This window comes from Phoxinus phoxinus, assembly GCF_949152265.1.
Source record: "Phoxinus phoxinus genome assembly, chromosome: 20".
NCBI lineage: Eukaryota > Metazoa > Chordata > Actinopteri > Cypriniformes > Leuciscidae > Phoxinus > Phoxinus phoxinus.
Window position 1 is genome coordinate 30,039,380 of NC_136895.1, and position 18,052 is coordinate 30,057,431.

At 38.7% G+C, this 18,052-nt stretch overlaps 1 protein-coding gene across 15 annotated transcripts in view; it reads left to right on the forward strand.

Annotated features, from left to right (window-relative positions):
* The window catches only part of ptprsa (protein tyrosine phosphatase receptor type Sa), a 234,714-nt gene that overhangs the window by 119,463 nt on the left and 97,199 nt on the right, over nucleotides 1-18,052 (forward strand). For all 15 annotated transcript variants that reach the window (XM_079594307.1, XM_079594300.1, XM_079594310.1 and 12 more), the window contains one exon: nucleotides 14,760-14,948. In XM_079594307.1, coding sequence (XP_079450433.1) covers nucleotides 14,760-14,948 — 189 coding nt within the window. The remainder of the gene's footprint in view (nucleotides 1-14,759; nucleotides 14,949-18,052) is intronic.

The window sequence follows — 18,052 nt, forward strand, 5'->3', positions numbered from 1 at the left end:
ATCGGTCGCCGCGACAGTCGTTTAGTATCTGACGTCTGTTTATAAAGCCTGCGATGTCGTAAGTGTTACGCTAACGATGACATTGATCACTTCCTGTTTGTTTCCAAGAGATGATTGACAGCTCAGCCTCCTGTCAATCAGCCGTTGGACGACTTACGGTTTTTATTTTTATTTTTTACGTCGCGACGCGGTGATGACGTAGATCTCCCACTACAACCTGGCGTTTTAGAAAGTTGCAAAAAAGCAACATTATTTTGTTTTAATAACATTTGTAGATATTGATTTTGGCGTTTTAACCTCGCTATTTAATCATTAAATATGAATCAGTTTTGTTACACAATTGATTGTATTAATTCTATAGCTTTAGCCTTAAACTGTCTTTAATTCACTTTTCAAGATTAAAATAGGCTATTTTTATCCTAAAAGGCTCATAAATGTTTTTTTTAAATATATTTTTCTTTAAAAAAAATACTGTATTTACATGTAGAATTAAATGAAAGATAATTTCTTTTATTCATTTAGCATAGAAAAAAATTAATTGGATGGTGTTTTTTTAAAATTAAACTGTAAAGTTTGAATAAAGTTGAATATTGCATATATTTGTATATCATAACATAGATATTGATTTTAGGAATTAGTTTTGTTACAAAATTGTATTTGAATTAGCATTCTCCTAAAAATATCTTTAATTCACTTTTTTGAATTTGATTCAATGTTTCGTGGTTCTTAACTTCAGGCATTTTTAAGGATGATTATTTTTTAAATAATGTAATAAATAATATATATATTTTTTTAATTAATGAGCATTTTAACTTAAATTGAATTAAAAAGTTTAAAATAAAAATAGAATTAAATTTATTTGAATTAGCATTCGCCTTTAATTCACTTTCAAAAATGTAATACTAAAAAGCAATGTCCTTTTGTGGGTTTAAATTTCAGACATTTTAAGGATGATTTTTAACGTATTATTTTAAATCATGCATTTATTTGTATTAATATATTATTATGAATTTTAGACACTGAAATCAGCATTACCTGACAGCCGTTGTAAAAAGTCGCAGAACTATTTTAATTTGGTCCAGTGAAGTGGCTCAGAGCTCAAGCACATGAGCGGATGAACGTCTGCACTCGAGTGTTTGTCTTTTGAGTCTGGCCAGTCAGATTCGTGTTTTCCGGGCTGGAGATGTGGATTCACACACACAGCGCACGCTTGGCCTCCGGAAGAGAAACTCGTCTGCTTTGATCCTGTGTAATGGAGCCTGATTGGACACGGGCCCCGGCGCGGCTCCGTGTGATGCCGCATCAGAGACGGGCCTTCTCTGGCGTGTGTTGCTCTCAAGCTCTGCTTTCCAACATCTACTTCTCCTCTGTTGGACACCACAGCCCTTGTTTCTATGTGGCATGTGGCATGATTTGCTTCTTATTCATTTCTCATATATTCTATCTATTTCCAGGAGTAATATTTTATGAAATGATGAAAATTTTTTAATTGAAAATAAATGTAAAAAAAAAAAAAAAAAAAAAAGTTATATCACGCAATTCCAAATGTTCTCGCAAATCCATTTTTTTTCTCGTAATTTCAAAAAAATGTAATTCCGAGTTTGTTACCCACAATTCCGAGTTTATTTCTCACAATTCTGTTTATTTCTCACAATTCCGAGTTTAAATCTCACAATTCCGAGTTTATCTCACAATTCTCACTTTAGATCTCGCAATTCCGAATTTTTTTCTCACAATTCCAATTATTTTTATTTCCGAGTTTAATACTCACAATTTTGAGTTTATCTCGCAATTCCAAATTTTTTCTCACAATTTTGTTTATCTCACAATTTCGGTTATTTCTCACATATCAATGTTTATATCTCACAATTCCGAGAATCCACACATTTTTTTTCACAATACCATTTTTTTCATTTCAAGTTTGTTACCCACAATTCCGAGTTTATTTCTCACAATTCTCTCTTTAGATCTCGCAATTCCGAATTTTTTACTCATAATTCCAATTATTTTTAATTCCGAGTTTCTCACAATTCTGAGTTTCTCACAAGTCTGAGTTTATCTCACAATTCTGATTTATATCTCGTAATTCAGAATTTTCTCACAATTCCAAGTTTATTCCTCACAATTCTCAGTTTATAACTAGATTTGTAATTGCATGGGGGAAAAAGTCAGAATTGTGATAAAACATTTTTAAAAAAATCTTGTATCTGCAAAAAATAAAGTCAGAATTGTGATAAAACATTTTAAAAAAAAATCTTGTATCTGCAAAAAATAAAGTCATAATTGTGAGATATAAACTCAGGATTCTAAGAAAAGCTGTGTTTCCCTCGCTCATGACCGAGAGGCTGATATTAGAGTTGTGGTTCTGGCCGTCCATCAGAACGTGTGGTAAAGACCGGACACATGCAGGAGATCACACAGATCATGTGAGCGCTCTCCGGCCGATGTTTGACTCGGTTACAGATCTCCGTGGCCTGGGATGAACTCAACTGTTAATATTTAAAGAGCCTGAGAGAGCATCTCTGGTGAATCTCGTCTGCCACGGCTTTGGCACTCGACCGTGCAAAACGAGCATCTGTTCCCTCAAGCAAACGCGTCTTCATTTCAAACTCCAGGCCGAGAGCGGCAGGTTTACTGAGAACACTACGCAAGGATCCGTCCAGAAAGCAGACCGATGATTCACTTCTTCATGTGTGACCCTGGACCACAAAACACGTCAAATAGCTCACAATTTTTTGACATTGAGATTTATACGTCATCTGAAAGCTGAATAAATCATCTTTCCAGTGATGTGTGGTTTGTTATGACAGGACAATATTTGGTCGAGACACAACTATTGAAAATCTGGAATCTGAGGAGCAAAAAAATCGAAACATTGAGAAAATCTGCTTTAAAGTTGTGCATTTATGTTCACGATTGTGCTGCATTCACTCACAAAAATACATGTTTTATATATTTACGGTAGGACATTTACTCAATATCTTCATGGAACATGATCTTAATATCCTCATGATTTTTAGCATAAAAGATAAATGGATAATTTTGACCCATACAATGTAGAGTTGGCTATTGCCACAGATATACTCGTGCGGCTCCAGACTGGGTTAGGGTTAGGGTTAGGGTTAGGGTTAGGGTTAGGGTTTGGGTTTGGGTTTGGCCGTGCGGCTCCAGACTGGGTTTGGGTTAGGGTTAGGGTTTGGCCGTGCGGCTCCAGACTGGGTTAGGGTTTGGGTTTGGGTTTGGCCGTGCGGCTCCAGACTGGGTTTGGGTTAGGGTTAGGGTTAGGCCGTGCGGCTCCAGACTGGGTTAGGGTTAGGGTTAGGGTTAGGGTTAGGGTTTGGGTTTGGGTTTGGGTTAGGGTTTGGCCGTGCGGCTCCAGACTGGGTTTGGGTTTGGGTTTGGGTTTGGGTTTGGGTTTGGCCGTGCGGCTCCAGACTGGGTTTGGGTTTGGGTTAGGGTTTGGGTTTGGGTTAGGGTTTGGCCGTGCGGCTCCAGACTGGGTTTGGGTTTGGGTTAGGGTTTGGGTTTGGCCGTGCGGCTCCAGACTGGGTTTGGGTTTGGGTTTGGGTTTGGGTTTGGGTTTGGGTTTGGGTTTGGGTTTGGGTTTGGGTTTGGCCGTGCGGCTCCAGACTGGGTTTGGGTTTGGGTTAGGGTTTGGGTTTGGGTTAGGGTTTGGCCGTGCGGCTCCAGACTGGGTTTGGGGTCACATGTGTGTCATGTTCTTCTGCAGTTCATAGACACACTGCTTTACGCTGGTGTTTCACTTCCACCGGCGCCGGCGCGCTCCCTGGCTGCGCTTGCAATTAAGTGCAATAATAAAACTGTCTCCATTAGGGCGTTTCTCCATCCGCCGCCCCGAAGAGCGTCCGGTTGGGCGGTTAGTCTGCGGACGCACATAATGCTGTAATTAGAGGACCGGCTGAAAGCTCTATTGTTTATCTCATATTTACAGTCATACAGCGACAGTTCTCCATCTTTATTTCAGTAGGCCTACAATTTTTTTTTGTTTTTTTTGGGAGGGGTCTTTAATTGTATTTATATGTTTGTTTGTTTTCATTTTATTATAAACAGTAAATTCACCCAGTAGGGTTTTAGCTGTACTTAACAGAATGTAATCTCGTTTATTTGTTTTGGAAGAAAACCACAGTAATGCATGTCTTGTGGACCAGATATTTGGGCTTTTGTTTAAGATTTTATTTGATATTTAAGCTTTTATTTAGTATTATGCATGACATTGGGCTTATAATTAGTATTGTATATTATATTTCATCTTATATTTAATATTTTATATGATATTTCGGCTTATATTTAGCATTTTATATGATATTTAGGATTATGCTTAATATTTTATATGATAGGCTTATATTTAGTGTTTTATATGATATTTAGGTTTATGATATGATAGTTAGGCTTATATTTAATATTTTATATGATATTTTGGCTTATATTTAGCATTTTATATGATATTTAGGATTATGCTTAATATTTTATATGATAATTAGGCTTATATTTAGTGTTTTATATGATATTTAGGTTTATGATTAATGTGTTATATATGATAGGCTTATATTTTATATTTTATAAGACAGTTAGGCTTATTTAGTATTTTATATGATATTTTGGCATTGGCTTATACTTAATATTTTATATGATATTTTGGCATTGGCTTATATTTAGTGTTTTATATGACATTTAGGATTATGTATTATATTATATAATAGTTAGGCTCATATTTAGCATTTTATATGATATTTAGACTTATATTTAGTATTTTATATAATGTTTAGGCTTATATTTAATATTTTATATGATATTTAGGCTTATATTTTGTATTTTATATCATGTTTAGGCTTATATTTAATATTTTATATGATATTTAGGCTTATATTTTGTATTTTATATCATGTTTAGGCTTACATTTAGTATTTATATGATATTTAAGCTTATATTACTATTTAGCATGAAATTTGAGCATATCATTCGTATTTTATATTACTTTTAGGTCTATATATTTAGTAATATGGCCTTATTTTAGTATTATACATTATATTTGAGCTTATAGTATTTTCTATGGTATAAATCAGGCTTATGTTCAGTACTTTGTGTATGATATACGAGTTCATATTGAGCATTATGCTATTTGGCTTTTATTTAGAATTATGCATGATATCATATGAGTATTATGTATGATATTTGTGCATAAATTTGTGATGTGGTATTATAAAAGCTCAAATGACTATTGGCGCTGTGGCCTCGATCCAGTGCATTTCAAGGTTTGCGTTCTCGAGCGTCAAACACTGTTGTGTGAACGATCACGTTACGGGTTTTCTGTTAGAACGGTGTCGTGTTAGCGGACCCTAAGTTAATGACTAATGATCTTCGCAACGGAAGTGAATCAATCAAGACTAACTTTAGCTGGACAATAACTTTATTCTAGATCTGCTGTAAACCCAAAGCAATCTGTGTTACTGTAATGTCCTGTTGTCACTGTACAGCTGCTTTGAAACACTATTGGTGAACGCGCTGTATAAATGAAGCTGGCTTGACTTCTGGCCACTCGGTCTTCACGGCGCTCCTGGTCCCGGGGCTTCGGCTCTGTAAACACAGCTGTGAGGTCTCCGACGGGAGCCACTTAGCGGCCGGTTGTCACTGTCGCTCTGTCACAACGCGCCGCCGCTAGCGAGTTTGGGCCGTATGAAAGAACATGAGGTCGGGCTCCTATTTCACACATTTATTCCATTCAAGGAGTAGTTCACTTCAGAATTCAAATCTCCAGATCATTGACTCTCCCAGATGTTCATGTCTTTCTTTCTTCAGTCGTAAAGAAATGAAGGTTTTTGAGGAACACACTCCAGGATGTTTCTCCATATAGTGACTTCAATGGTCCAACGGGTCGAAGATCCAGATGTGAGTTTCAGTGCAGCTTCAAAGTCTCGACTCGATCCCAGCCGAGGAATAAGAGTCTCATCTAGACAAACCAGCGGACATTTTATAACAAAAAATAACAATTATTTACGTTTTAACCACAAATCTGTCTTTTAGTATCTCTGAGATGCGCCGCGCATTACATCATCTCGTTGGAAAGGTCACGAATCTTTGAATTTTTATTATTAATTAATTAATTAAAACAAAGATGTCGGACAATTTTGAAGTTGAAGGAGAAAATGAGTTTTTCTCAGCTGGGATCGTGTCGAGACTTTGAAGCTGCACTGAAACTCACATCTGGACCTTCGACCCGTTGGACCATTGAAGTCACTATATGGAGGAACATCCTGGAACGTGTTCCTCAAAAACCTTCATTTCTTTTCGACTGAAGAAAGAAAGACATGAACATCTCGGATGACGTGGGGAGACCGGGAGAGTAAATCATCAGGACATTTTGATTTGAAAGTGAACTAGTCCACAAAATAGGAGCCCTAAGAGTGTGTGACTCGCCTAACCCCCCCTCGCGCCCCCCCGCTCCGCCTCTCAGGTGCGGATACGTCAGCATGGCAGAAACAGCTGCGCTCGGGCATCAGACAGACGTTTGCCACGCAACCATCGCCACACGCCACCGCCTAATTATACAGCGGCCGCCGGAGCCGGTGCGAGCGCAGCGCTATCAAAGCCCGGCGGGGGGCGCCTGCGGGGAACGGCATCTGTACACGTCTGCGGCGCCGCTGTAATACACAGCTAAACACACACACAGGGTTTTTGAGTGTGTGCACACTGCAGTGAGTGATCATTGGCAGTCCTTAAAACTGAGAAACCACGGCCTAGCTGTTTACTTTCATCCGTTCAGCATTAAATCATCAAATCATGATTTAATATCAGTCAAAGTAATGCGTATCATCTTTAACATTTTGTATTATTTATGATCTTTTTATTATATTTGGCCTTAGATATTTAGTATTTTATGATATTTTGTATTATGCATGACATTTGAGCTTATAATTAGCATTTTATATTATATTTAGGCTTATAATTTGTATCATACATGACATTTAGTTTTAATCTCTATATTTAGTATTAATTATATTTTGTCTTATACATTAAATATAAGCTTAAATATCAGACCAATTACAAAAAATAAGCCCAAATATAGTTTTATGCATGACATTTGAGCTTATAAATAGTATTTTGTAATGATATTTAGGCTTATATTTAGTATGTTATATGATATTTAGGCTTATATTTAGTATTTTATATGATATTTAGGCTTATATTTAGTATTTCATATGATATTTAGGCTTATATTTAGTATTTTATATGATATTTAGGCTTATATTTAGTATTTTATATGATATTTAGGCTTATATTTAGTATTTCATATGATATTTAGTCTTATATTTAGTATTTCATATGACATTTAGTCTTATATTTAGTTTTTCATATGATATTTAAGCTTATATTTAGTATTTCATATGATATTTAGGCTTATATTTAGTACTTTTTGTGATATTTAGGCTTATATTTTATATTTAATATGATATTTAGGCTTATATTTAGTATTTCATATGATATTTAGGCTTATATTTTGTATTTCATATGATATTTAGGCTTATATTTAGTATTTCATATGATATTTAGGCTTATATTTAGTATTTCATATGATATTTAGGCTTATATTTAGATTTTTTATGATATTTAAGTTTATATATACATATGCATGGAATTTGGACTTGGCAAGTATGTTGCCAAGTCCAAATGTTTTATATGTTTAGTATGTTTTATATATATATATAACCTTATTTTAGTACTATACATTATATTTGAGCTTACATTTAGTATTAAACATGATTTTTGGGCTTGCATTTAGTAGTATGCATAATATTCCATCTTATTTTTCAGTATTCCCCCTTATATTTGACATTATAAAAGGTAATATAGCTTCAGGGTGTTTGAATGATGCCTTTAGAGAAACATAAATCCAGCAGCTGTATCTGCGAGTCTGTAGGGTCTTATTAAAACAGAGGCGATAATTATGACTGGGGTTGTGAATTACCATCATTTGTGCAAAATCCAGAGTTCAAAGTCCAAATTTCGAAATGCTAATGTCAGATGGCTCCGTTTCAGGGAGCCGGAAGAGTTTGTCTATTGTAGAAATACATTTGTAACCATTTTTAAGAAACTTCTTGAAATTGGGATTGTCAGAGACAGTGTCTTTGATCCTGTAGGCATTCCTATTTGGCAAATACCAATAGACCCGATGCCGTGTGCAGAGTCGGGCCGTGATAGTGTATCTGGAGAGACTGGAATGGGATTCACGCTCCTTAATGGAGCATTATGTGTTTCCGGCTCGGCCCCGCAGTCTTCGATCTCTCCGCGCCCCGTCCGTTATTACTCTCCCTGCCCTCGTGTCCCGCAGCCGAATCTAGAGCGAGACACTACAGGTGAATAGGGTACAATTTTAAAATAATAGATATCACCATGAAACTTCCTCAGTTGATTACTTACACAAGTTCATAAAAAAAATGTATTACAAGTTTTTGAAATTTGTATGTTTAGTTATGCAAATTAGGCATTATCTCATTAAATGTGTAATTTTGCATATATTTTTGGTAGATAGATCTGAACATATGATAAAGCCGGGTGCAAAACTCTTTTTTCATTTTGATTACACACAAGATGAAAAAAAGATGTTCAGAGGGATTTCAGGATATATGCTTTCATTACCTAGGAAATCTAAATATACTGTCCATAGCCTTAAAAAATCAATTTTCGCCATATTTTTTGGATTAAAATGTCACATAAATCAGGCCAGGAATGATTTATTAACAAATCCCTCTGAACATATCTGCAGAATACTGCTAAGTGTGTAACTGGAGAGTTTGGTGTACATCGGCTGAGATGTTTCTACTGGAGAATGACAAAAAACTCATTTTGAGAAATAGGTATTTAAAGATTTGCAATGTAATAAATCATACTTTTTTAATGGAAACAACTATTTACAGACACAATATCTCATCAAATCATTAGCAACAACAATACAAACCACCTAAATCACATCAAAACTTATTAACACAGCATTCATGGCCTTCAACTGAGCAGAAAAACAGTCAAAAACACACATCTAAATGTCAGAGCGCGTCACGTGATGCATCTGAACCAATCACGGTGTCGGAAATTGACATCAGCCAATGAGATTTCCCTTTTAGAGTTAAATGCCCATTGTACTTTCACGATTGGTTGCTGATAAAAAGGAAATGACCATAGAACGCCAACTTTTGTTGAATTTCAGAGAAATCTACAGACGCAAATAGACACAGTGTAGTAAAATAAAGACCTAAATGTGTATTTTGGACTTTTTTTCACCACAAGTCTGAAAGAAGAAGACATGTTATTGAAGACAAATAGCCCAAAATCTCAAAATTGACCAGTGAAAAAAAAACTGTTTTTGCCTGCCGTGTCTCGCCTTAAGCAAGCTCGTCCTTTCCTTCATGCACTTCCTGTTATGCTAATTGAGCGGTTTTTGGAGCACAGGAAATTAAATTGACCACCTCTCAAATCCGAACAGCTGGGGCTACAGATTAGTTAAATGTCGCCTTAGTTCTGCGTTTGAAAAAAAAAAAAACCCATCTTCCACCTCCTCCCATCATATAGTTTACATCCCAGTTTTCTCTCTTTTGCTCTTCCGCCCACTCCTTCCCAGAGTCATATTAATGTGCTTCTAAAGCCATCTCTGGCTGTGGCGAGAGCTAATCAGTTAACCTGATTAAGGAACTGATGAAATTAAATCATTTCGGTAAGTGAAAATAATAAAATAGCCAGTGCAGGGGAGGACACGTCTACGGAGTTTGATGCCGCCCCTGAGACTTTTATCCGCAGGAAAGTGTTTGCCGGAGAGCAGTTTTTAAAAATGCACGCTACTCAAAGAATGCTTTGTGTAATTATAAAATGTGTCTCTGGTTGATAAAGCTGTTAACAAGAATGCCACGGTGCCAGCAGAAGGCGGCAGTTGTGTGTATATTACCTATTTATTTTGATGTACAAGCGGCAATAGCCATTTTACTTTTAATCTGTGATGTGAAATATTACACCTGCACGGATAATGAGCCTCAGAGATCATCATAAATCAACAGGAACTCATTTACTTATAAACACCCAGCAGCAAAAACTGGGTATCATACATGATATTTAGTATTATTCATAGTATTTGCTGTTACATTTCGTGTTATGCATAGTAAATTGTCTATTATTTGTCACAATGGTTGTATTTTAACTATTTCCCCCGCCATTGACGTCATTTTCTGTCATTTACGAAACGGCGCTTCCCCACCATTGACGTAATTATACTGCTTTCTGTGTTTTCACTGTTATACGGTAGGGGGCGCTATTACGCAACTTCGGAACACTCTAAAAAATGCTGGGTTGTTTCAACCCAATTTTGGGTCAAATATGGACAAACCCAGCCGTTGGGTTAAATTTTTTAATTAAATTTTTAACCCAACGTTTGGGTTTGTCCATATTTGACCCAAAATTGGGTTGAAACAACCCAGCATTTTTTAGAGTGAAAGATTAAATCTCCAGATCAAAATATGCACGTTGTAGTCTTTGAAAAATACGTAATTTTCTCCGCTTTTTGTTCAAAATGTTGCTTTTATAAAATAAACGTACCCACATTCAAGTGTTGATAAAAAATGCATGAAGCTAGAATAAAACGGGTGGTTGCTGCAACTTTTTTAAAACGCTGGCGGGGAAATAGTTGGAAAAATCACTTGTGTATAGATTTCATATCTGATCTACAAGCCGCAAAAGCCATTTTACTTTTAATCTGTGATGTGAAATATTACAGCTGCACGGATAATGAGCTTCAGAGATCATCATAAATCAATCAAAACTCATTTGCTTATTACCATAGATGCACGTCTGCAAATCCACTTGCACTAAACTGACCGCTCAGGTTAAGAGGCTTTGCACCTGTCACTTGCATAATGCCATTAAATCACAAGCTACAATTAAATACAATTACAGATAATAACAGCGAGCGTAAAAGCCCATGTCAAAGCTAACGGATTGGAGGTTTAGGGGTGAGGGGCAGGGGGTTCGGGACGACTTCCGTGCCCGGCTGAATCGGTGAATGCGCAGCTGTTGGCTAAAGTGGCCGGTGCACTCAGCCCGCTACACTGAACATCATAACAGCGTCATTATTATCGCGGCTTAACAGCCTCTTAGCCAGGCCAGCGGCGGCCGCCCAGATACAGACCCCGAACCGGCGTAGGCCTGTAATTGCATTCCGGCGTGTATTTTAAGGAATTATGATGTTGAATTAGCCCTCTGCAAAGTGCAGAACAAAGCATCGGCTAGCTTCTAGCTCCAGAAATGCGTGGTGATGGAGAATGGGGAAAGCTGTGTTTTGTCTAATGGACAACTATTTAAAAGCCTTCCCATTAAAACTGGCGTTGAGGGCTATGGGACGACGCGAGGCTCTAGTGCACATGCCCAGAGCTTAATTGTAAATCAGCTGGTCGTGACAATATCAAAAAGCTGTTGTGGAGACAATAGCTATACCTAATTGTGTGATCGGATTGGTGGGGAATATTGGAGTTATAACTCCAGGGCTTTTTTAAGCACGAATACAAGCCAGGCAGGACAGGACTAAGGGCTCTTGGCGCGGATATGCATGCCTACTGCCTGATTTCCTTCGTATTTTACCAGAGCAACTGACCCTGAACCAATTTGAGTGTTTGAAGAGTACATCTGCAAGGCAAATTCTATTTCTAGCCATTCTCCATTACTATTACCCGTAGAGGACATCTCTACATTGGGAGTGCTCGCGGTGAGGCTCTCTTAACGGATGATTCCAGTTCAGTTGTTGCGTCCCGGTGACAATACAGACCCTCTTTGCATTTGCTTTTGTACGCCCGCAGTCATTACGGCAGTATACGCAGCATCATGACACTGGTATTATTGCCAGTCCTGTCTCGACCTCTTTCACTAATATAGAGTTTGCATTGTTTTGACATTTCTATCAGTGACTCTGTTTGCTGCTCTCACTCGCCCACCACCAGTCAAGTCTCACCAGCACTTGCTGCCTTTAATTAAGCTCAAATCAAATTACTCATCTTGTGTTTAAGGCTTAATTTGTGTGGTTTTCAGAAATCCTATTCTGGTGTCACAGCATGGATAATCCGGCCATGAATCACATGGACAATAAAACACAGAATGTCGCTCTCCAAAATATTACAGAATAGCTGCTTTTGAAAGGACAATTACCCTTGTACATCCCCTCCCAAGCAGGAACTTTTAAACCTCGTGTCTCCACTGGTTCATAATCAATAGGCCGCAATAATGCTTCCCCAGCCAACACTGAATAAAAGAACATGGAAATAAAAGGTCAGTGCACAAAACATTGGCTCTGGTCCCTTTTCTTTGGTGTAAAAACAACAGTTTCTGGTCTAGGTGCATTGCTTTGGTTCCCTGTAATGTCATGAGCCTTGGCAAACCGATTGTGATTCTCAAAGGGTTCGAAGGATGTGACCTTCACACTTAGAGCCTGACCTGTGCCCATTGGCAAAGTCCACAGTGTCCACAGTTCTCAGCCAGCATGTGAGTCACGCCAGGTCAAAGAAGTGAGAGGTTTTCCCTCTACGTTATCAGTCATTGTCTTTACAGCAGATTCCATGAAGAGTGTGAAAGCTTGTGTTGGCCTACAACAGCAGACATCAGCCATGCTGGATTCTGTTGAAGAGCAAGAGCGGGGAATTGTCAAACTCTATTGTGTGTTTGTATGTCACCTGTCTCTTCAAATTGACTTCAACTATGGAGGAACCTGGGGTGAAATGTCACCAGTGCTTGCCCCGGTTAAACGGCCCTGTCGCTAGTGTAGACTCTGATCTGTAGGGCCCGAATGCTATGTATGATGGTACGAGCTACAGCTCAGTGTGCTCTTTGCTATGCTAATGTTTCATTGCCCCTCAGCAAGTCCCCTTGAGGGTCCCTGGAGAAAAACAGGTCCAAGCCAAACCCAACTTGGCTACTCGCTCATTGCAAGCCAAGTTGGTTCTTCCAGATATTTGTAACTTTCGAGTAGGTTATTACGGGCTTTCGCACCTAGGAACCTTTTTATAAAACTAATAATGGAAGTACCCATTTTTTTGGCGTGTTCACACCACAGGAACTGGGAATGATTTTAGTCCTAGGACTGCCTTTTGGGGAACTAAATTAGCTCCTACTTCAGAGTAGGGTCTAACCCAGCACAATAGGATCTACCAGTGACGTAAAAGTACACTGATTGGCCAAATGCGCTCGAAACACCAGCACCCACAATTTTTTTTAAAGCTATGCAAACACACAGATTATATCCTATATATTTACTTCACAAACTAACTCTACGAACATAAAAAACAGTGATAAATGGACCTCTCAACCTTTACGCTAAGGAGAAAATCCAACTCGACTTTGAGGGGACAATGCCAAACATGATTATGTATTTCTGCTCAGCTAGCGATATTGGGTATCAACCATATGGGAAACACTAATATATGGTTTACTTTCTTCGAATAGCAGTTATATCTAATCACATATTAGACAGAACTGTTAAACATATCGTAAACTAATGAAGACGGAGAATGGGAGCACTGTGTGCTCAGGCTCTGGAGTTCTCAGCGCCATCAATGTCCACCGCACCTTCAAAATAAAAGCGCAAAACAAGCATGGCTTACGTCATTTCATAGTTCCTACTGGCGGTGCGAATGCAACCAGGAAAATGGCCCTGGAGGAACATTTAGTTCTCTGGGAACAACCCTGGTGGCTAGTACCTATTAGAGATGCGCGGTTGGTGGTTACAGCCGTGGACTCAACGGATATACCGCGGATCGGGCGGATGACGTGATGAAAAATAATATTTTAATTCAATTCGGGCAGGTGGTGGTTGAACCAATTAAATAAGAAAATATGTATACATTGTTAAATATTGTTACATATATCCGTGGAAAAAAATTAGCACACTTTGAAATAGTAAAATTTTCATCTCAGCAGTCATTTGGCCAAGTCGCGTCTATGCATGCTGCTTTGTTTATTATCAGAGATGGCAACGCCGGCAAAGGTGGTACGTGACAAACTCAAATTCTGGCTTTCTTTCTTTTTGCCAAAAAATAAAGTGCAATAGGCATTAATTAGTAGGTTAAATAGCAGCATGTTGAAATGATGTGCCACATTGTGTTTTTTATTACAATGTTAAAATTGTACAGTAGCCTAGTCAGGTAAGGCCAGGTTTGCCAATGTGCATTTTATTTAGGCTATTTATTTATTTTTGTCCCTGTGCGCCGATCAGAGACGGAGTTCACTGCTGATATTCTGGGGGTGCAACATAGCCACTAGGCTAAGGGACTTTAGCCTTTAAAAAGCCTTGCTGCATTGGATCAGTCTCTTCTCTAGAACAGGCAGCTTTCTAGCCTCACGTCAGCATCGCCTATAGACCTTAAAACAATCAGCGGATGGCGGGCGGGTTTGGTTTTGAAAATTGGTCAAAAAACGTTGGTGCGGATGGATGGCGGACGGATGATGAGTTTTGTGATGCGGTTGCGGATTAAATAATAGCCCATCCGCGCATCTCTAGTACCTATAACTGAGTTCCTACAACTACCCACTGCAAAAGCCCCTATTGACATCTGAAAGTACACTATTCGTGTCCAAACCTCTCGCATTCTCCACTACAGAGCTCATTCCATGTCAAGGTGGTTCTTCCAGAAACTTGCTTAGTAGCAACTTTCCAGTTGGTAAATGCAATCTAATTGTCTATTGCTTGTCTTTAAACTTCTCTATGTTCTCCCCAACAGAAGACCTACTTCCTGGGGGGTTCCCCAACATTGACATGGGCCCACAGCTGAAGGTAGTGGAACGCACACGCACGGCTACCATGCTTTGCGCCGCCAGTGGTAACCCCGACCCGGAAATCACCTGGTTCAAAGACTTCCTTCCCATCGACCCTAGCACAAGTAACGGCAGAATCAAACAGCTCAGATCAGGTAAGACAAACGACGGTGCTTTACTGCTAATATACTTCTTTTCCTCGCACTGCTTCTTGTTTAGGATTCTGTATCAGTCCTTTTTCTGATTGTAGGTACCCTGCGCTCTTCCAAAACAACCACCCAGCGCGTTAGTGCAACACACTAAAGTTGCTAGGGAAGCTGAAATGGAAAGATAATGACTTTTAATGAACAGCGTCAGAGGAGCTTAGTCCAGATTTTGTGGCAAGCGTATGATTAATGTCTGGTTTAGGCTAATGAAACTTTATTGAAAGACCCAGTAAAACAGAGTCTAATTATATATCTCATTAAGTCTAGCGCTCCAGTCGCCCCAAGGCCACCGTTGTGGGTCAGTGATTTGTCAGCAACAGAGAAAAGAAAATCTATTGGGTTGCATTTGATTCAGAGCTGTTGATGCAAATTGTTATGGGCAGTATATACTCAGCTACCAACCCCTGACCTGAACTCGCTTACCCAGAGTTCCCCTTTTCAGGATCCGTCATGGCATTTTCAAAACAAACTTTCAGATTCAAGCAAAATGGTTTGGTGGCTACATCTGCTCTCACTTATGTTAGACTTGAGTGCTTTGTTTTGCTCCGTGTTAATGGAAGACCCAGACTCGCCGAGGGGGTATCACAGGCCTCCGTAACACCCTTGGCTGTGATACAGGAACACAAATGCCTTTGACTTCTCCAGTTGAGGACAAGGAGGACTAAATAGTCAACCCTTTTAGCTTCCATTAGTGAAGTCACTAGCCTCAAGGTTAGCACTCGTAGCTCATTTTGCAAGCTAATTTCTCTGCCAATAGACATACAGGATTAACAAGACAAATTTGAAAATGTTTGTTAGCATACAGCCGAAACAGTTAGCAGCTAAGTTTAGCAACCTGTCCTCCCTCTGTATGTGTTGTCTGTCTTTTCGTCACTGTGTGTGTGGGTCATACATGTTGTTGTGCTTCACTCTCTGTTTTCTTGTCTCTATTTCAATGGAAGCAGGTTTCTGGCGGCATTCACATGCATAACATTGACTAGCCCTTAATAATTAACATACCATTGGAGTACTACTAATTAGACAAACTAAATTCAGCATGCAGAGCATACAGCATGTACAAATTAGCTATAATCATGGTCTTAATTCAATTTGTGTGTTGGTGAGTTATCTAAATGCTTTTAGTAGTGTTTATTTGGTCTAATTGGTAATTAAAATGCCAAAAATGCTCTAAATCTTTAGAGATGTTAATGAATTTCTTAAGGCAATAATTATTTTATCAAGAGCAATTTGTATGAATGTGTTTTCACACACTACATATTAAACATAAACCTAACCTTAACTCTAACTATGCATTTAACTGTAAATGTAGAAACCTGGAAATGCTCTTGACGGGTTTTGTGAGACTCCCCCATAAGCTAGTCTCTATTATCTTCAAATGAGGTCATAAAACGTGTCTAAAATCTGTTTAACGTGCATCTAACCATCGTACAAAGAGATCTTCCCCACTAAACTCTGTTGATTTCAGGATGTGTGAAGCTGCTGTGAATCCGACCCTAAAATGTGCTGTTTTATTGTTCCTTTCTGTTTCTTTTTCTGTTTATTATCATTTCCAGAAGCCTTTGGTAAGTGTCTCAGTGAGTGCGCAAGCTTCCTAGTGTCCCTGAAGCAGATGGCATTTTAACTTCGCTTTAAAATGCATGTCCTACCCTCTGCTCTCCCTTTCAGTCTGTCTGTACCCTCCTTATTTCTTTTTCTTCTCCTCGCCCACTAACATGAAACATTTCCCAGTTTCTCTCAAGACTCGACCCAACTTTTGGGGATGACACACTGCAGAAAGTCTTTGTGTGTACGAGTTTGCGTGTGTGGATTTACTAGTTAAACCGTCTAGTGTTCTTCATTCACATCCAGCTCTCAAGAGAATTCCTTCTCTGGCTTTGCTTCAGTTCTCACCGGCCACAAATATTCCGATGGTTATAAAACAGAAGAATAACAGATTAGAATTTCAGAAGCTCTGGCCAAGCAGTTGCGGTTCTGTTGTTGACCGCCGGACACACCCTCGGTCCGTGTGCCACCGAGCGCTTGCTCAACTCCATCACAATAACATATTTATCATCTGAGCAGAACCAGATGATAAAGCTGGGGCCTTGGAGCCTTCCGGCCCAGTCTGGATCTCTAAAGTAGCCAAAAGCAAACATCACCTGAGGTCCTGTACCCAAGGGATGGATTACATTTGCAGGTCCTCCATAGTTCATGTGCTTGAAAGGTAAAGGCAACATGAAATGGCATTCAAACCCCATTTTACTTCTGTAAGTTGAGGTGTTTCTTGGATGTAAAGTAGAAAAATGTATCAGGGATTGATTGGATTGTGAAAAAGGTGGCTTCATTTTTGCACATACGAATGAGACCAGTTATGTATTTGGCTATTAATTAACATTATCCCAACATGACTTACAACCTTAAAGGATTAGTCCACTTTTAAAAAAAACTTTTGCTGATAATTTACTCACCCCGATGTCCTCCAAGATGTCCATGTCTTTCTTTCTGCAGTCGAAAAGAAATGAAGGTTTTTGATGAAAACATTTCTCCATATAATGGACGTCAATGGGCCCCAAACGGTCCAGATGACAGTGTCAGCGCCGCTTCAAAGGGCTTTAAACGACACCAGACGATGAATACGGGTCTTATCTAGCGAAATGTTCGGTAATTTAAAAAATAAATAAAAAAGTTAAAGTTTTATAAGCACAAACGCTCGCCTTGCTCTGTTCTGTGATGCGCGTTCGTGACGTCACGTAATACGCAATTACGTTGAAAAGGTCACGCTTGACGAGACAGTGTTTACAGATGTGCAGAAGGAGGACCGTACACACATATTCAAATGTCTTTGTGTCAGTTTATCGTCTAAAATGCCCATCTCGTGTGCGTATCCTGCGTGTTGTAATATTAAAAAGCCTAAAAGAAAATTTTCGTCAGGACAGAAATGTTTGACTTTTCATAGAAGCGTGACCTTTACAACGTAATTGCGTATTACGTAACGTCACGAACGCGCATCACAGAACAGAGCAAGGCGAGCATTTGTGCTTATAAAACTTAATTTATTTTTGAAACGACCGATC